This window comes from Paroedura picta, chromosome 13 (genome assembly GCF_049243985.1).
Source record: "Paroedura picta isolate Pp20150507F chromosome 13, Ppicta_v3.0, whole genome shotgun sequence".
Lineage (NCBI taxonomy): Eukaryota > Metazoa > Chordata > Lepidosauria > Squamata > Gekkonidae > Paroedura > Paroedura picta.
This window is the reverse complement of record NC_135381.1, coordinates 10,260,128-10,280,071: the sequence shown is the minus strand read 5'-3', so window position 1 is coordinate 10,280,071 and position 19,944 is coordinate 10,260,128. Positions and strand designations below refer to the sequence as shown.

The 19,944-nt window shown below is 49.6% G+C and overlaps 1 protein-coding gene across 1 annotated transcript; it reads right to left on the bottom strand.

Annotated features, from left to right (window-relative positions):
• Window positions 1-1,198: 1,198 nt before the first annotated feature.
• Window positions 1,199-18,084, bottom strand: VSIG10 (V-set and immunoglobulin domain containing 10). The gene is made up of 10 exons (XM_077309126.1): window positions 17,927-18,084; window positions 13,408-13,692; window positions 9,851-10,156; window positions 8,906-9,184; window positions 7,534-7,827; window positions 6,401-6,511; window positions 5,700-5,712; window positions 5,223-5,356; window positions 2,683-4,474; window positions 1,199-2,565 (listed from the first exon to the last, which is right to left on the bottom strand). Exons 1-9 carry the CDS (start codon window positions 17,991-17,993, stop codon window positions 4,410-4,412), a joined length of 1,554 nt encoding a protein of 517 aa, XP_077165241.1. The 5' UTR covers window positions 17,994-18,084; the 3' UTR covers window positions 1,199-2,565; window positions 2,683-4,409.
• Window positions 18,085-19,944: the final 1,860 nt, after the last annotated feature.

Sequence of the window (19,944 nt, the reverse complement as noted above, 5' to 3'; positions counted from 1 at the left end):
GGAGAATATGCTGCTTGGGAGGGAGGGCTCCATAGCATTATATGCCATTGAGGTCCCCTCCTGCTTCAAATCCCCGCCCACTCCCACCTCCAGCCTGGGCCTATTCCGCACACATTGGGTAATGCACTTTCAGTGTACTTTTCCAGCTGGATTTTCCTGGCCAGAACAGGAAGATCTAATTAAGTGCATTGAAAGGGCGTCATCTAACGTGTGCAGAATGTGAACAATGTTTGCGTTTCTCCGCTTTGAAGCTCCAAGGTAAGGCCTTGGAGGAAGAGCATATCTCATGGCAGAGATATGTTTTTTTGACTATGTGCAATCTGGTCTGAATTACTGCAACAATAAATTTATCATCTCTCTTAAACTCATCAGAGGAACAGGGGGATAAAAATATGCTTTAGCCATGGCGACAAAAGGGAACTTTCCCGTTCAGAGGCAGTAAACCCTTGAATATCAGCACTAGGAGGTAGCATCAGGGGAAGCCTCAGCCTCTATGTCCTGTTGTTGGTCCTCTGAAGCAGTGGTAAGTCAACCTGTGGTCCCCCAGATGCCCATGGACTACAATTCCCATGAGCCCCTGCCAGCATTCGCTGGCAGGGGCTCATGGGAATTGTAGTCCATGGGCATCTGGGGGACCACAGGTTGACTAGCCCTGCTCTAAGCAACACGAAGGGCGGTTGCTTGTTTCCACCAGCAAGATGAAAAGCTGTGCTGGGGGAGATGGACGGACACACGCACACACACTCTCCATCCATGGCTAACAAACATGACCCCCAATACCTCTAGTTAAAAGATCTCAAGGACCATGGCTGGGAAAACTCTCTTCCTGGCAAATGAGACAAGCAAAATTCGGTAGGGTATGGCATTCTGGGTGGCTCTCAATTATCTCGCTGTCTCGTCTGGTTGCGAAGGAGACATTGGGCAATGGTTACTCTAGGAATATTTTCACAATATTGTCACAAAACGACATGTTGTGTTTGTAATTGCTTTTGCAAGTATAATCACTGGAGTAAGTATTTTTTTTTATGTGTGTGGTTCACCCCAGCTGTCGGTTTAATGTTCTTTTGACATAACACGACACATTCCGATATGCGATCCAGACAGAGCTAATAAACGCTTTAAAAAAGGATTCCAAGAACTTAGAAAGATCTGATAACATCCCATAATACGCCCCCCCCCAACACACAGAGGAGCAGCCTCAAAGCCAAAATACAAATTTTATTCCTTAAGCAAAAAAAATCACCTCCACGGACATTTCGACAGAAGATTCCGTTTCTTGGCAGTTCTTTGGGACTCATGCTTGTAAAGCCAGCTGAGAAGAAAGAACCTCGCTGGGCCCAAGCCAGGCTGAGACATAAAGGCACATGCAATGGGGCAGGCAGGCTGGAAAACAGGAACGATCCAGGGTGTTTGTTGTGGGGAGAGGAAGGGAAGGCGGTTGTAAGCCGCTTTGAGACTCCTTCGGGCAGTGAAAAGCGAGGTATAAAAACCCAACTCTGCTTCTGCTTCCCTGTTTTTTTATGTGCTACATTCCAGTGTTTGATAAGGCAAGGCCTCAAGCTGAGCACACCCATGGGTCAGATCCCTCTAATTCCCAGCCCTGTCAGTAAGAAGAAATCAGCAAACAGACCGATGTTTACACATGTGGTCTTAACAATGTGACATGTTGTCACCTATGCAGGATTCCCCAGGCAGACCTTCTACGATGGATCTGGGCCTGTGGCACAGGGATACGGCCCCCACGCCCCTGCGACAGCATCGAAATGCGGCCTGGTTTCACTCAACAACCGAAGTTCCCAAGCTCTGCTGCTCTTACAGAGCTGGAAGGCAAAGTCCGTTTAGGCCGCCTCCAGATTTTGTCTCAGCGACACAAAGAAACATTCTAAGTCAGGGGTAGTCAAACTGCGGCCCTTCAGATGTCCATGGACTACAATTCCCAGAAGCCCCTGCCAGCATTCGCTGGCAGGGGCTTCTGAGAATTGTAGTCCATGGACATCTGGAGGGCCGCAGTTTGACTACCCCTGTTCTAAGTGGCTATTTATTTTTTTAAATTAAAGAAACTGGGTGGGATCCAACCAGCTTTTCCAGTGACCTCTGCTACCCCCTCTCCCCCAATGGCTGTACCAGCAATGGCAGGGGATCATGGGAATTGTAGTCAATGGACACAGAGAAAGCTACAGTTTGGCCACCCCTGGCTACGGATAAAAGCCACGTGGGATGGTTGGTAAAAAAAGGAGAATTGGGGAAGATGGCATGGGGGAAAAAAGCTGGCTGGATCCAAATCATAACGCAGAAATCCAAGAATTGCAAACTATTTACATGAGGTCATAGGTGCACTGAAGTACCAAGGCCCTGTTGAAAAAGTCATTTCTTTTTCAGGCTTCTGCTCTCATTCTTAGTGTTTTATGTTCTGTCCAGGGCTTCCCCCTCCTCCCTTGTCCATTCTGTTGGGCCTCCCTGAGCAACGGCCTCAGACTCTGACCTATATAACATTTCAATCTCTCCTCATTAAGAGCTGAGGGCAGCATATGTGAGATTCTGCCCTCTATGCCAGGGGTAGTCAACCTGTGGTCGTCCAGATGTCCATGGACTACAATTCCCATAAGCCCCTGCCAGCGTTTGCTGGCAGGGGCTCATGGGAATTGTAGTCCATGGACATCTGGACGACCACAGGTTGACTACCCTTGCTCTATGACGTCCTCCCAACTCCCCCCTGAGGTAGGTTAGGCTGAAAGGAGGTGACTGGCTCAATGTCACCCAGCAAGCTCCAGAGCGAGTGGGGATTCGAACCTGAGACTCCCCAGACCTTGTACTTTCTAAGTCTGCAAACTTTGGTTCTACAGCATCTTCTTCCGGGCTGAGTTTGCACCCTGGTACCACCTCAGCAGGGCCTAGCCCTTTCCGGAGATGCGGCTACCGGGTTAAGATGCCATGCGGCGTTCTGGCTAAAGCTATACCCAGAAGGGTGTGACCTGTCTTACTTTGGAAACGTAACATAAACGACGCCCATTCCAAACAGATTAGGAGATGGAAGGGAGGGAAAAAGCAGGCACAAATATGGGAAGGTCAACTGATAACAGTTGTGGGGAACAGAACAGGGGCCAGAAAGCAAAGAAACAGAAAGACAGCCGTAGAAAGGGGGGCAGAGCAAACAAAACTCGCAGTGACAGAGTCAGAAAGTGATCCAGCCGGGGAGGGACAATCGATACCACCGTTGTCACAGATTCAAGAGTGTTTCACGGCTAGAGGTATTGGTGGTTTTGTTGTTTCCTTATAGGAGTAAATGGTCTTAACTTTGTTAGTTGATTTTGAACATTAAATACTCGAATCATATGTGCTTTGTCAGAGTAGTTCTGTGGTGGAATCGGCTGCCTAAGAAGGTGGTGAGCTCCACTGGCAGCGCCTGGACACATACTTTTCCTGAATGCTTTGGGTTGATCCTGCATTGAGCAGGGGGTTGGACTAGATGGCCTGGATGGCCCCTTCCAAATCCAGGATTCTAAGTGCAGGGAGGCTGAAACGCAACTAAAAACCACTGAATATTTTCCTGCCCAACCATCAATCCAGCACAAGCTCATATGAAAACACTCTTCTTTGCATTTGAAACTGTCTTTTGGATTTTTAACAGGACCATGCCAACAGCAGGTGCTGAGACACGCTTTAAGCGGCACACGTGAATTTAGTTGGGCTAAATTTAGATGGGCTGCCGGCTTGCTTCTCATCTGCAACCATGCCCTGGAGGGTTCCTTACAACCGGTTCTGACCTTTCCAAGTTTTCTTCCGGGGCTCCATCAGTCTCAAGGGGCATGGCTCATATGCAGGCCTAGAATGCTGCTAGCCCTGAAATTAACTTACTGCTGGGAGATCAGAGGAAATGTGGGTTTGCTGAAAGCCAAAAGGGAGGAATGGTCCTCCTGTCTGCTTCCACTTAACTCACAAGCAGACTCTTGGGACCAGATGAAGAAGCTTCATGCTCTTGCATTTTCACTCAGGGAACCTTGAACATCAGTTCACCCACGGTGCCAAACTGGGCACATGGATACTGGCTTCTTGTCATATCTCTCCATTCAGGTCTTCCTGCCATCGTGGGGTGCTTTGGGCCCCTGGAAGATCAATTCCTAATGGTGTTTATCTAGCCAAGGGCTTCAGACTTTGGTTCCTCTTCCTGGAGGCATACTTCCTCCGTTATGGACTTTTGCTTGCATCTCAATCTTCCAACTGGGATTTGGAGGAAATAAAAGGCACCGGAGAGAATGACAAGGAACGGAAACGATGAACAGTAGTGGGCAAAGATAGACAAGTACGTACGATGGCTTCGGAAAACACTTCCTGTCCTCTTGGCCTGGATGCAGCCACGTTGAGATGACGCTTTGGTTTCTAGCATGTAAGGGGGGAACTGGAGAGGTCCTCTACGTTGTAGGTCCGGCTTCTTTTTCCTCCCTTGAGATTTCAGTGGGCGTCTCTGTGCAGAAGCCTGGAATAAGACACAAGGTCCAGAAGTGGTTGAAAAGCACAAGCCATTTGGGGAAGGGCACCTGGCCCCTTCCTATCCAGCCGACTTACTCCGACCAAAGAATTCCACCTTTAGGCCTTTTTCCTTGACTACCTGACAGATCTATTGACCATGCGTGGAAGTCTGGTCTTGATTCAGTGGGGCTTGAGGCCAGGGAAGTCGTCTTAGACGTGCAGTCTTAGCCAAACAACAGAACCTGGTACAGTAGATTGACAGAAATCATGGGGCGGGGCACTCTGATTCATGTCCCCGGAACTTCCAGAGGACTACCGTTCAGGTGTTCTTGGTGGGGCTGCCTTGGAAGGTGACTCAGAAGCTGCAGTTGATACCAAATTGCAAGTATACCACGAAAAGAGGACGGTTCGGAATGAATATAACAGCAGAAAATAGAGCCTATCCTAGGCTATAAGTAACAGTTAACCAATTCAACAATGAATAAAGATGAAAATGCAGTTCATCTTATCTCTTCTTTTAATGGTAATCAAACAACCAAAACAGACTCTAGATTTGCACCGTTTTCAATGCAGCATTTTCATCAGTGGCTGTTTCCTCCTATTGCTATTTTTTGAACATAAATCCATCAATTGGCATAGGTCCATTAGGTATCCAATTAGTATGTGCTGAGGATCTAGTCCTTCACTAATTCTATAATCTATTGTTCTCCACTTAAATTTTAACAATACATACATTGGCCTTTGTCAAAGCTTACCGTCGGTAGACCAGGCGGCATGTCTGTTTGCCCGCACCATTGCTTTGTGCCAGGCAGGGTCCCCAGCGACTTCTGTCAGCACATCCTCATCCTCTGAATCCATCAGCACCAGGATGTCACTTGAATCTCGAGTCCTGCAGTTAGAGAGCCAGGAAGGAAGTTCTTGGAATGGTCAGAGGAACTGCACAATACAGGAAACTCACAACTACTTGCCTACCCACAGTGATCCCAATTTCATGCTCAGATGATTCCCCCCTCTCAACCCCCCACCCTAGAATTCCTGGTCAGTCAAGCCTGTAAGAAATTCACCTCCCGACCCCAAAATGGCGATCGCCACTTTCCTGGGCATACAAGAAAGGGCCACAAGAGTCAAGCACTGACACAGCTCTTCCTGCCCACCCAATCACAATACGCTTACGTTCATAGAGTCAGGGAACAAGAATGGGTTCCACTCACTTAAAAAGGGCGGACACTCACCTGAGCAGGTGGCCTAGAAGAGAGAGAGAGAGAAAGAGAGAGAGAGAGAGAGAGAGAGAGAGAGAGAGAGAGAGAGAGAGAGAGAGAAGTGCTAATCAATATTTAAATCTTTGCTTTCAGACATCAAAAAAGACACTGGATGTGATAAGGCATCTGGTCTTAGCTCACGCCACACTAAATTCAGTGTACCTTTCTTTTGGCCTTGGTAGAATTTAGAACTGTCCTATAGCTGATCTGAGAACACACAGCTTTTGAGACTGGGCTAGATTTTGCTCAGTCTGGGCCTGACTTTGGAGGTGGTTCAGAACCGACTATGGGCATAAAAGGACACTGCCTGTTTATTATCGGCAGATCTAAAACTGGTACACACATATTTTGCCAGTTCTAAAAATAGTTACCAGTTCATTTGAAATCCATTTGAAAGTGCTGGGTTTTGCCTCAAATGGAAACACGGCTGAAAAATCCAATTTCTCCTTCAGGAATGGCTGGTTGTCATCTACCGTGGCCTTTTCTGGGATAGCCCCCTAATTAGAAACTGCTCTCCCCAAGGAAGCCTGTCTGCTACCTCCTTTTGCTTCCTTTAGGAAAAGACTAAATCCTAGCACACCAGTGCAGGGAATGAACACCACCGTTTCCCCGTTGGGCAGCACACAGGCTGCAGACAGCAGGAATTACCGACCAGATCTCTGAGTAACTCCTACCTTTGGGGCAGAAACGGGGACCAGCGTATAAGAAAACTCCAAAGAAGACCAGAATTCCCAGCAGCAAAAGGACCACGACAGTTCCCACGATGCCACCAATGTTCACAGGTTCTGGGGGTCAGGAGAAGAATCATAGAATTATAGAGTTGGAAGGGGCCATACAGGCCATCTAGTCCAACCCTCTGCTCAACGCAGGATCAGCCCTAAGCATCCTAAAGCATCCAAGAAAAGGGTGTCTCCAACCTTTGCTTGAAGACTGCCAGTGAAGCATTAATGAAGCTTGAGCACCAGAGTCACACTGCTGAGATGCATGAGTCGAGGCACAAACCTGCCTCAATAACCAGTCTGTCCCCAAAGCCCCAAGATTGAATTCATATGGCTTATTAAGAAGCAGAGTTGGTTCTTATATGCCACTTTTCTCTACCCGAAGGAGTCTCAAAGCGACTTACAAACACCTTTCCCTTCCTCACCCCACAACAGACACCCAGTGAGGTAGGTGGGGCTGAGAGAGCTCTGGGAGGACTGCTCTGCAAGAGGAACTCTACCAGGACTGTGACTAGTTCATGGTCACTCAGCTGGCTGCCTGTGGAGGAGTGGGGAGTCAAGCCCAGTTCTCCAGACTAGAGGCCACTGCTCTTAACTGCTGCATCTCATCTGGCCCCTCCCTCTCTGAAAATATTTGTCCAGCGCCAGGAAAGGTGCCAGCTGGCTGCAGGGCAGCTGTGGGCTCCAGCCTTAGTTGAGGCTCTCCATCTGAACACAGACAAGCGCTGTGCCCCTTGGTGATTCTCCCTGGACTGATCTGATGCCCCTGATACTGTGGACCATCCTACTGAGGCCAAAATGGGGAAAGGCCACAAATCACTTTGAGTGTCTTTTTGGCAAGAGGCAGCCAGGCAGACAAGGTAAAGGGCTTTTAAAGCCCTTGGACAGTTTACAAAAGAAAAGAAAACAAAAAAAGTCCACAAACTTTTGGGCCACACACAACCTTGCTCCTGCGAGGAAATCAGAGTCTGTTTCACTTTCCAATGTTTACAGAGGACATAATCTGACTCTGCTGCAAACAGGAAGACAAGAGGCTTATCTTTGAAATTTTAGTGGAGTCTAGACCATTATGGTGGTTTAAGTCTTACCAGTCACAGTAAGGTGGATGTACATTTCTCTCAGCCCCACGGAGTTTTCGGCCTTGCAGGCGTAGTAGCCCTCATCTGTACTGCGGGAGCAGTTCTGAATGACGAGGGTGGAGATGTTGCCATTTTGGGAGACGTGGAATCTCTCGCTGGACCGGATCTCCGTCTCTGGCTGGGATATGTTCCGCAGCCAGGCGATTCTAGCTGGTGGATTGCCAGCTGTCACGTGGCAGGTCAGAGTCACAGCCCTCCCGATGAAACAGCTCCTCACAGGATCGGATGTGATCACTGGCTCCACTAGTCCAAAAGGAAGAGATGGAAAGGTTAGGTGAGGCCTGCACGTCTGACATCCCACTTAAACAAATGAATGTTGATGGTCGCGGTGCCAGACGGCAAGCCAGAAGACCTGGGTTCAGATCCCAGCCCTGGCAACCAATGAATGACCAATTCTCCGGTCAAGCTACAGTTTCACAAAAGACTCCCTCACCTTTGCCCAGGTAGTGCCAACGTGGCTTATGTAAAATAAAGAAAATAAATAATTGTGCAAGTTGCTTGGCTTACTTCACAGCCACTGTAAGGATAAATCAATAAGTGCTTCCTAAAAATTCTCCTTTCTGGTGTTTGTGTGTGTGTGTGTGTGAACTTGCTGCATATGCTTAGTTGTTGTGGCAAATAGGTTCCAGGGCTTAATTGCAAACAGTTTCATAATGTCACCCATCCAAGGAATACCAGGGCCGACCCTGCTTAGCTTCCGAGATCTGATGGGGTTGGGCTTTCCTGAAACCTGAAGAACGTTTCAGGGGTTTCTGAATGGCAAAAAAATGTTGAGAAAATCTGGGCTAACCTATCAGTACAATTCAGTAGCCAAACAATCAGTGCTTCTCACTGGCCTGCTAAGCCAATAAAAGGCAAGTGGCTTGACAGATGATGCAGGAACCGGCCTAAGACAGCAGCATGCATCCCCTTTAAATCTGAAGGACAAGGCACGGGAGAAGACGATGCACATTAAAAATGCTGTGAGTGTATTTCCAATACAGGGACATCACCAATTATATAGCCACCTCCTCTATTTGCATGTTACTGTGCGGCCACTGATCTTGCAATATGGCTGATGGGTCTTCCAGAAGTTGGCCTGGGGGTAAGCAGTCCTGCTTGGGGCTGACAGGTTGGACTGGACCACCCTGCTTGGGGCTGACAGGTTGGACTGGACCACCCTGTTTGGTGTTGACAGGTTGGACTGGACCACCCTGTTTGGTGTTGACAGGTTGGACTGGACCACCCTGCTTGGTGCTTACAGGTTGGACTGGACCACCCTGCTTGGGGCTGACCGATTGGACTGGACCATCCCTGTCAGCTTTATCATTCTGCTACTCACCCAGCTGAACAGTGCAGGATGCCTTTGCCTCCTGTTCTAAGACGTGGCTTCCATGGCAGGTGAACTCCTTCTCATGAAGCAGTTGAGAGCTATTCAGAGTTGCCACGACGGTGTCTGCCAGGCTCGTAGCATTGATTTCCCTGCTGCTGGGGTCTTCTTTGCCTCTCCAGTAGAGGGTAGGGTGTGGGTAACCCCCTGGCCACTGGCAGAATAACTGAACCCCTCTGGAGCTTTCAGTGGAGATCTCAACCCAACACTGGGGTAAGGACGGTGGGGGATCTAAAAGCAGAAGGTCTTGAGGTTAGCAGGAAGACAAGAGATTGGGAGGGGTCATGGCTTAGTGGTAGAACATCTGCTTGGCATGCAGAAGGTCTAGGTTTCAATCCCTGGCATCTCCAGTTAACGAATCTGGCAGCAGGTGATATGAAAAACCCCTGCCTTGAAAACCTTGTAGATAGACTACCCACCTATTCATCTTGATCTATCTGTAGCAGTGGAAAAGAGCAACGGTGCAGTAATACCTTCAAGTCTACCAAACATTTTGGCAGGGTATGATCTTTTGTTAGTTGCTGCCAAACTGTGGCTCTCCAGATACCCATGGACTACAATTCCCATGAGTCTCTGACAACTGGCCATGCTGGCAGGGGCTCCTGGGAACTGTAGGCCATGGACAACCGGAGAGCCAACTCTAACCACCCTGTAGGTCTCTAGAAATCTGTCAAACTGCTTCAGTGCACCAGCGGCCTGGAGTTCGATCACAGAACACCCGTTTCCCAGGCCACGCAGCTTGACCCTCAGTGCTCCAGCCTGCATTGGGAGCAAGGGGCTAGATGGGGGCGGCTACAGAGCCTTCTTGGGCACATTGTTGTTCTGATTCTGCAGTAGAGCAAAATTCCCCACGCGTGTCTACAATTCCCCTCTGCAAGCGTCCCTTAATGTACATACAGTAGACCAGGAGCTCTTGGGTCAAGGTTGCTTGGAAGCCGCTGAGCGGGTTCTTCGCGGAACACGTATAGTTCCCTTGGTACCTGGGGGACAAGTGGTGCAGGATGAAAGAGTTCTGGGAGCCGTTTACTTCTGTGAATAGCTCGTGAGGCGAACCAGGCGGGTTGAAATCCCACTTGATTGTGGGCACAGGCCGGGAGACGGCGGCGCAGGTGAAATTGAGGATGCCGTGTCTCTTGGCATAGAGGGTGCCATTTGGCAGCACCGTGGTGGGATGGAGCTGGACACTGACGCTCTCAGGGCCACCTGGAAGACAACCAGAAAAGGTGTTATTCGAGAGCAGGCTATATTAATCTACCGCATCGGTTAAGACCTTCATTGGCTACACCTGCCCAGAGGTTAGGTGGACAGATATCAAAACAAAGGGCCTTTTCCGTGGTGGCCCTCCTGCACAGACTAGCAAGCTTCTCATCTCTGCTGTCTTTTAAACACTAGGTGTCTGCATCATTTATCCGTGATTTTCATAATGCCCGGTTTATTGGTAACAAGCTTGCTCTCGGTTTTATGATATTGTCGTCTCAAATTTAGGGACCAAATTTCGTTCCAGAAATAATTGGCTGCATTTTGACAATATCAGTGCAGGGAAAAAAAGTAACATATATAAGCAATAAAATAACAAAGGCCTAGTGGGAAGCTGTAGGAGCCTCTTGTGGCGCAGAGTGGTAAGACAGCAGACATGCAGTCTGAAAGCTCTACCCATGAGGCTGGGAGTTCAGTCCCAGCAGCCGGCTCAAGGTTGGCTCAGCCTTCCATCCTTCTGAGGTCGGTCAAATGAGTACCCAGCTTGCTGGGGGGTAAACGGTAATGACTGGGGAAGGCACTGGCAAACCACCCCATATTGAGTCTGCCATGAAAACGCTAGAGGGCGTCACCCCAAGGGTCAGACATGACCCAGTGCTTGCACAGGGGATACCTTTACCTTTTTAATGGGAAGCTGCTGCAACCGCCATTATAAAAGTACTGTCTCTTGTCAATGGAAAGGCCATTCTAAATAAGAATAACTTTCAGAATAATTCCAAGTTATTGCCAGAAGAACTGGGGGAAGGCACTATGTGGATCTGGGGTCCCCACTGAAAGGTCCATCACATAGAGAGAGTTTTCTGAATACTTCATGACACAGGGCAAAGCATGGCCTCAACAGGTATGAGGAAAGGTTGGGGGAGCTTGGTCTGTTTAGCCTGTACATAAAATAGTGCGATAATATCCATGTGCAGTAATGTAAAATAGTGTATACCCTTGCATGTGTTCTATAAATTCTGTTTTGAGGTCTGCTTTACTTCATTTACGAGCCTTTCCCCCCGTCACTGTCTTGGAAGCTTACTACACTGTGATCCCTATTTCTTTTGAAACAGTCAGGAGTGATAGAACGCACAGAAATGCATTTAAATCACAGAGAATTTCTTGCAGCCCGGCCTACCCTTTCAACATTTAACGTATGAAAATAGGAACGTGCATAACACCCTAGTTTGGGCCCAGGGATCGCTGCCCGAGCTGCCCCTCTCCCCCACAACATATCACCCAAAGCGCTACTCCATCTGCTTTTAAAAATGTAATTGCCCTTTGGGTTGAATAGATGCTAGAAATGCATCGCTCTCCTACGATCTGTTATCAGCAAAATGTGACTCACCAGCATGGGAGGTGGCAAGCTGTGGGGGGCCACAGAATCAGGCCAGGCAGGATGCCAGGAATCCTGCAAACATTCTGCAAAAATTCTGTGTGTGCATAGAGGGAGGGGGGTTCCTCTAATTTATTTGCTCCGTTTATCGTTAAAACTCACTAGATGCGCATAGCCTGATTCAGACTGCGTTGCGGTGTAATGGGAAGGAAGGTTCGAGGTCTACCCTCCATGTCATTTTGCAAATGGCACAGCAGAAGTGCTGGGCTGGGTCTTCCAAGTAGTTTTCCGTCCCCTTAAGGGGCTCTTCCATCGGAGGAAGGCTTCAGAACTGGAGCCAAAAGGAAAAGTGGGGTATAAATATTTTAGTAAATTAATCTGCTTTGCTCAGCGGAATGGTACAATAGGGATAGGATCCATCCCACTATTTGCTTTTGGGGGGAAATTCATCAATCGAGGTGCTTATATAGTTGACCCAAAGGGGCAGTTACAAATTCCCTACACCCATTGCAGGTTGGGAAAATAGAACGGGAGGGGGACGCTTTACCCTTCCCCTGTCTCTTGTGCTGCAGTCCGAATCTGGCAGGTCACTGCCCTCCAAATCCACTGCCCAAAACATCTACCCTGAAGCACCTACTTGACTGGTTTAAATGCTGTCAAACAAGGGTTAGATTAATGGTCAAGCAATAAATATACGTTGTATTCGGTCAGGCATTCTCAACCAGGGTTCCGGGCATGTACTCAGCTCTGCTTTCCAACCATATTCCGCACGATCGTGCCACTTCAGCGGGTTCTCACAGCCTGAAGAATGTATCAGGGGGTTGTCAGGTGTAAAAAAGTTGTGAGAGGCTGTGCTAGCTAAACAGAACCTCCAGGATCAGGGGCAGTGTATCCCTGAATACCAGTTGCTTGGGGAACTGCAGGAGCAGGCTAGTCATACTCTGTGAGTGTCCCAGACACATCTGCTGAGGGAAATGAAGGTACTAAACAAGAGAGGCCGTTGTTACAATCCAACAGCGCTCCTCTTATGGGTCTCAGCAGACGTTCTTCAAGCTAAGACAGACTGAACAGACTTGCAAACCTTTTGCACCCTCGGGACAAAGTGGTTGGGATACACATATTGCAGAAGTGGCGGCTGACCACACCTTGAAAACAAATCCAGAGCTATGCTGGGAACTCGGCCAGAAAAATAGTCACTGCAGACGAGAGAGGCCTATCTAGGTGGAAGGAAAAAAAAGCCAGTTCCCCCACAAAGGGGAATGTTAGTTCGTAGGGAGGAGGCTGGGGGAGGGTTAGGGGAAGAGGGGAGATTAGCCGGCTGAAGGGAAGACGTCCGGAGTGAGCCAGGTCCTCCCTGACCAGTTCTGAAGACTGGTTTTAAATGTGACGTCTGTACAGCAAAAGGTTTTCCAGTTCAACCCTGAACAGGCTCAGCGCCTTATTTACACTGTGCTGCAAGCCATGCGAAGCAGGCATGTGTGCTTATCTTCAAAACCAGCACAATGCCCACAAGGGCTACAAATCTCTGGCGTGCCAAGTAGGCAAACATACCTGCTTCTCAAAAGGTCGAGCTCCAAGTGTCACGTTTAAAATAGCTCTCATTCTTCCATAAACTCGCTTCCTAATTTTCCTGGATGCTTCCTTTGCCCTTCGACACCCCGGACGCCTTCCATTTCAGCTGTCTTCCCCGTTTTTGAGCCTCCCCTCCCTTTCTAGTTTGTCTGCTGTTTTGGTTCACTGATGTTTTGCAACCTACATGGGCACCGCCTCCCTCCTCTCCTGCAGGGGTTCCAGCCACTGGATCTAGAGCAAACGCAGCAAGAGAGGCGCTGACATGCCCGACCTGGTCGCAGAGCAAAACAGAACTCTCAGGCTGACTTACTGGCCACAAGCAGCTGGATCCTGTGCAGGTGATCAGTCTCGTTCAACACTTCCTTGCAGGTGTAGTTGCTCTCGTCTTCTGAGCGCAGCCCTGTGATGTGCAAGGAGGTGTTGCCGAGGAGAGAGAAGCGAGAGTCCTCTGGGAGCTTGCCGTCGGAGGAGAAGAGGATGGGCGTGGTGTCGGGGTCCCCCCGAAACCACTCCACCACAAGCACCCGCTGCGATGCATTCTGGCACGTCAGAGTCACGTCCCCGCCTGCTATGCCAATCACAAGCGTTTCTGTCCCTGCAACAGAGAAGAAGACAGTGACCCCAAGCCAGCCTTTATCAATCATGATGTAGTGGCTAAGAGTCAGCTTGGTGCAGTGGTTAAGAGCAGTGGCTTCTAATCTGACGAGCCAGATTTGATGCCCTACTCCCCCCACCTGCAGCCAGCTGGGTGACCTCAGGCTTGTCACAGCACTGATAGTGCTGTTCTCACACAGCAGTTTTGTCAGAGCTCTCCTAGCCTCATTTCCCTTGCAGGGTGTCTGTTGTGGGGAAGGGAAAAGGAAGGGGATTGTAAGCCGCTTTAAGACTCCTCTGGGTAGAGTAAAGCGGCATATAAGAATCAACTCTTTTTCTTCAGTAATATCAGGGCTCTCTCAGCCTCACCTCCCTCATGGGGTGTCTGTTGTGGGGAGAGAAAAGGGAAGGCGAATTTAAGCCACTTTGAGACTCCTTTGGATAGAGAAAAGCAGCATATAAGACCCAACTCTTCTTCTTCAGTGATATCAGGGCTCTCTCAGCCTTACCTACCCTTTCCTAGGTGCAGTAGCCACGTGAGAACAACCCCCCCCCCCAGGTCAATGGAAGTGGTCAGTACCCTACTTGCATGGCCATGCCAGGAATAGCTTATGGCTGAGTCAATTAAAGCAGGATACAGGGGACAGGCTGGGGAGCCCCAGGGCTAACAGGTACCCTGGCTGGGAATCTCTGTACAAAACTAATTGCTACATTCATTCATACAAAGTCATTCAATAGTCCTCTTTCCTAGCTGGCACAGAGGGTCCATCAACGCGAACCGAGAAGCCAGATTCTCTGTGCTGCAAAAGAGAATCGGGTGTGATTTGATAATGAAAGGAGTGGCAGGGGTTCAAGAGAACCAGGAACGAAGCAGCTGCGTTCAGACTAGGCCGCAGAGATGTCTTCAAGAGTCACGGCTGAATGACTGTCACGGCTGACGTCTGCTTTTGTGCCCGGTTAGGCCGAGCAACCAAGAACAAAACCCCTGGACTCTAGAAAGGACCGCTGTCGGGTGGACGTACGCTTAAAAGAGTTCCTTTTCCTGAAGCTGAGCCACAGTTTCAAAAAACTTCGACAGGGCCTGTAAGCTCTGGTTATCCTTGCCTCCGATTAAGCCCGGCTTGGTTTGAGGGACACCTGGGAAAACCAGATCAGCATCTATGCCCCCCCCCCAAAGAACGTTATGACCAGGCAGTAACAATCTTCTTGGTTTCCTTGCTCCCTAAGAGATAAAACCAGCTTTGGCCAGGGTTTTCTGGGCCCTTGTGGCCAGCATCCTCCGGGATCTTAAACAATCCCAGAGGGCCTGTAAAAGGGAGCTGGTCTGCCAAGCCTGTGGTTGAGGCTGTAACAGCAGCAGGATATACAGGCCTCCCTTCTTGAAAATTCACCCACAGGCAGGAAGTCCCTGCAAGCCCCGTTCAACCCTCACAGCTAAGCTTCCCAACCACGTTCTGTATGATCACGCCACGTCTGGGGTTTCTCAAAGTCTGAAGAACGTTTCAGGGGTCTCTCAATGGGGAAAAGGTTGAGAAAGGCTGCTGTACAGGCCTAGAGAAAAGAGACAGCGACTAGAAATAATCCAGATTTACCGGATTTTGTTCCAGACTGAATTGATGGGACTTGCCTATCTTTATTTTGGATTGTTTTTAGATTGATGTTGAATTTTTATTGCGGATTGTTTTTAAGTTGTTGTTAACTGCCCCGAGCCAACCAGGATAGGCCGGGATATAAATAAAAACAGTTATTGATTGATTGATCTATCTTTGGCTGAGAACTCCCTTCATTCCTCTCCCCTCCTCCCCCTTTGTTTGCTTTTGGGGGTGAATCCTTGTGCCCAAAAAAGATTTGTTTACTCCACTGGTGATGGATCAGATTTTCTATTCTACCCACACACACAGAAACACACACAATCATAAATTGAGAAAGCATTACTGCAATCATTGCAAAAGACTCCTTTCCAATACTTAAGGCGGAAACAGATGCTATGACGGAGATCCATAACGGAATCAATTTGGGTAAAATTAAAAACAGACACGGGAAGCTCCATTTTTGTAAAAACACACGACGTTCTGGATCGGACCAGTTGTCCATCGGCATCACAGGGTGGCCAGCCAGTTGTCCTGGAGGGGTCAACATGGAAGGCAGATATGTCACCTCCTAGCACTGCTATCCAGAGGTTGACTGCCTCTGCATCTGGAGGTTCCCCTTAGCCATTGCAGGTAACAACCACGGATGGTTGTCTGTGAACTGACAAAGGGGAGTAACATCATTCTTCTAGAAAGTCTTTAGTATATTACAGCTAAAGCTCCATATGATCTGATGACGGACAAGGGGAGTAATGCTAAAGGGTGTGCTCTTTTCCCCCTTCCATAACAACAGTGACAGATGGTAAAAACAAACAGATCTATAATGGCCAGTTTCTTGACTTGCCTGCTGGCACGTGTTCCCCATCAGCCGCAGTTTGAAGCAGCATGCAGATTTAGATGGCCCCTTGGGCAGATTCTGCAGGGCTCTTGCTATATTCTTAGTTACATCAGTGGAACCTCCATATTTGAAGGCAGAGTACCCGACTTCCAATAAAAGCAGCAAAACCATGGGAAGACTAGTGTTTTTGTGATTCTCTCATAGACTCCCTAAAATCATCCGGGGGCTTTAGTATGCTTTGGGCTGATCCTGCGTTGAGCAGGGGGTTGGACTAGATGGCCTGTATGGCCCCTTCGAACTCTATGATTCTGTGAACCCCTCTGCAGAAAACAAGATGAAGGTTAAGTTGACCTTTTAGTCTGACCCAGCAGGGATTAATCTTACCGAAAGGAGGATAAAGAGGCTGGAAAAGTGACCTTGTGCATTAGCATCTCCAGCATACTGTTTTGATAAATTCATTTATTTATTCATTAAACGTCTACCCTGCCGTTCTCCAAACCTAAATGGATTCTTCATTGCTCGTTGCCAAGAAATACATTTGCTCTCCCCCTAATTCTGCCTCCGAACCACATTGCCTTCCATTTGGCACCGAACCATGTTTACTCTAAAGTAAGCCCAATGGATTCCAGTGGGAATTGAGGCCTATAATTGCTGCCTTGATCTCTGGATCCTCCTTTCAAACAGGCAAAGATTCCAAAATCAAGTGGCAGATGCTTATGCAAATGGTCGGCCTGCCCCAGATTTACAGCGTTAAATACCTTAAGCTGAAATCCAGTTGCTCACTTACTTGAGAATAAGGCCCAAAGTACGCCAATGGACCTGTGCAAAATCACGCACAGGATTGCTCTGGCACTCCCCTTGGTATTGCGGTCTAAAAAGCGGGTCTAAAAACCAACTCTTCTTCTTCTACTTCAGTCAGGGCGATGTCCAATTTGAAGCCATGGCAGAGTTTTCTGGTGAGTAAGTGCATAAAGGACTGAACTGCCCGTCTCTGGACATCCACCACACACGGATCCTGAAAAACCCGCTGGAAGGTGGCAGAACCAAATTTGCACCCAGCTGCACCTTTCAGACCCACCAAGTTTTACTCAAGGGGTGAGCTTTCATGCGCTGGGAGTAAACTTGGTGGGTCTTTGGACTCCAAATATTGCTCTTCCCTTTCAAGGCCAAGGCAGCTCCCCACCTGAACCCACCTGGGAAGGCTGCAACCGCAGGCACGGGTAAGGTGACTAGATTGTCCCACTTTTGGAGGGGCATCTGGGGGCACCTGGCCAATTGTACTTATGTTGAAATTAAAAAATATATACTACAATACTATTTTTGCGTCCTATGAAACTTTTTGTTGCCCCATAGAGACCAAATTTTAAATCAAGAGCCCCCCCTCCCACCCCATCTGGTCACCTTAGGAAAGGACCCCACCCCTCCACCCCGACCAGAGTCAAGGCAAGGCGCGGCTCCCACCCCATTGCGACGGGCGGAAAGAGACGGGAGTCCAAAGCCGGGCTTTTTTGGTCTTTGAAAGCTTCGCCGAGCTGCCTTCGATCAGGGCGACTTACTGCTGAGTAACAAGGCGCGGCCGGGAAGTCGGCGGAGAGAAAGTTTGCATGGCTATTATTAGTATTATTAGAAGTAGTATTAGGGCACGGCTGATGGAGCGTGCTTTCGGGGTCCTCCGCGGTGGGCTCGGAGGGAGCTGTCATTGGAGCTGGGGGGGACGCCTAACCTTTGCTCCCCCCTCCCCTCCACCCCACCAGCCCGGGATCTAGGGCCAATGGCTCGGCCCCCTTCCCCACCCTCCCGCCCCGTACCTGCCGCGCCCGCGAAGCCGCCGAGGGCGACGAGCCAGCCGAGCGCCGCCAAGAGCCGCCTCGCCATGGCAGCCCGGACTGGCCGAGCCGGAGCGACCCGCCGGGGCCCCCGCGGGCGACGCTTGGCGAAGCGAGGCGAGAGGAGGCGGGCGAGGTCTCCGCCCCGCTGGAGGCGGGTCTGCGGGAAGCGCGGCCCTCCCGGACGCCCGCCCGCGTCCTCCGCCTAGCGTCGGCTTTCGGCAGGGGCCTCGGCCGGCTGCTTTGCTCGAGCCTGGTCCCTTCTCTAGCTGCACAAGCCGGGCCAGAGACCTCCCCCCCCCCTTCTCCCCTTTCCCCACGCCTGTTTGGTGTAGTGATTAGGAGTGCCGACTTCTAATCTGGTGGGCTGGGCTTGATTCCCCGCTCCTCCCCCACATGCAGCCAGCTGGGTGACCTTGAGCCAGTCCCAGTTCTTGCAGGGCTCTCTCAGCCACACCTCCCTCACAGGGTGTCTGTTGTGGGGAGAGGAAAGGGAAGGTGACTGTTAGCCACTTGGGGGTAGAGAAAAGCAGCATATAAGAACCATTTCTTCTTCCTTCTCCCGTGAGCCAGCCAGCTTTCAGAAAAGGAGTTAGGCTATAAACCCGGCTCCAAGCGGCTTAGTGCCATAGCCTGCCCTCCCTCTCCCCACGGCAGACCCCCTGCGGGGTGAGTGGGGCTGAGAGAACTGTGACAGGGCTGCTCTGGGAGAACGGCGCTGCCTGGACTGCGGCTAGCTCAAGGGCATCCAGCTGAAGATGGGAAAGGCAGCTTTCCTAACAGCACAGTCCTAAGCAGAGCTGTTCCCCCTCTAAGCCTACTCTTGTCAATGGACTTACATGGGTGTAACTCCATCTAGCATTGCACAGCAAGCACACCTGTCTCCTAGCATTGCACAGTTGCCCCACCCCCTGTGCCAGCTAGAGAGACAGGTGAGAGCTCTATATTTGTGCCGATTTCTTCTGGTCCACTACATCTATAGTGTTTGTTCCTCCTACAGGTGTGCATTTGGACAAGCTCCCTAGCAACAGTCTCCTCCCCATCCCAAGGGAAAGGTTATATTCCCTGGAAACCCAAAACGGAGTATGTGCTAAGCTAATACATTAGCAACACACCCAGGTGGCCTGTGGCAAACATCACCAGAGAAATCTCCAGGGGATACAAGCCAATCCAGGCAAAAAGCAAAAGGGGGGAAAACAAAACAGAAGAGAGTTATGCTGTCTGCAAGATGCAAGAGATCAGGAATATCCTGCCCCATAAACTGGAAAAGAAGAAAACATGGAAGGAAAGGGAATTGTCTCGCCCAACAGTTGAGTATTTCTGGTTGCTTGCTGTCTGTGCGGCCTTCCTACCACAGTGCAAAAATAGCAGAGCTGTCCTTCCAATTTGCTGGGAAAACGGAATGGATCATGACCAGGATGGGGAACGGACTAAGGAGAAGGCAGGCAAGGTCATGAGGTAAAGGAATCGGCCACTCCAGGCTTATGAAGAGGAAATGTTCGCGAGCCCAGGAGAATATACAAGTGGAGAGCCCAGAAAAAACACACAAGGAAACAGGGCCAAATACAGACCATCAGATGGAGGTATTCGTTCCGGACATGCAAGGTATACAGATCAGACTTTCGCATTTGTGATTCTTGTTCAAGAAGGGCTCTGGTATCTTCCCCAAAACTCCTTAACCATTAATTGTTTGACATCAGAGAAATGGGAAGAAGGAAGCCCAATTTGCAGATCCTTTATAAGTGCCAGGAAAGCAGACGGGGTGGTCGAGCCATGCAAAGCATGTAAGGCAGTGCGTACTGTGGGCAGCGAATTTGTAGCTGTGTATTCTGCACGAGCCCCATTGTGAGGGGCTCCCAGCTGCTTTTGCGGGGGGAAGGGCTGTACATATGCAGGGAGGGCCGACAGGTCTTTTAAAACGTGTGAGGGGGAAAATGGGCTTTTGTTTGTCAGAGCACTCCAAGTTGCCAGACCTGTCCAGGTTTGGAAGGCCGTATCTT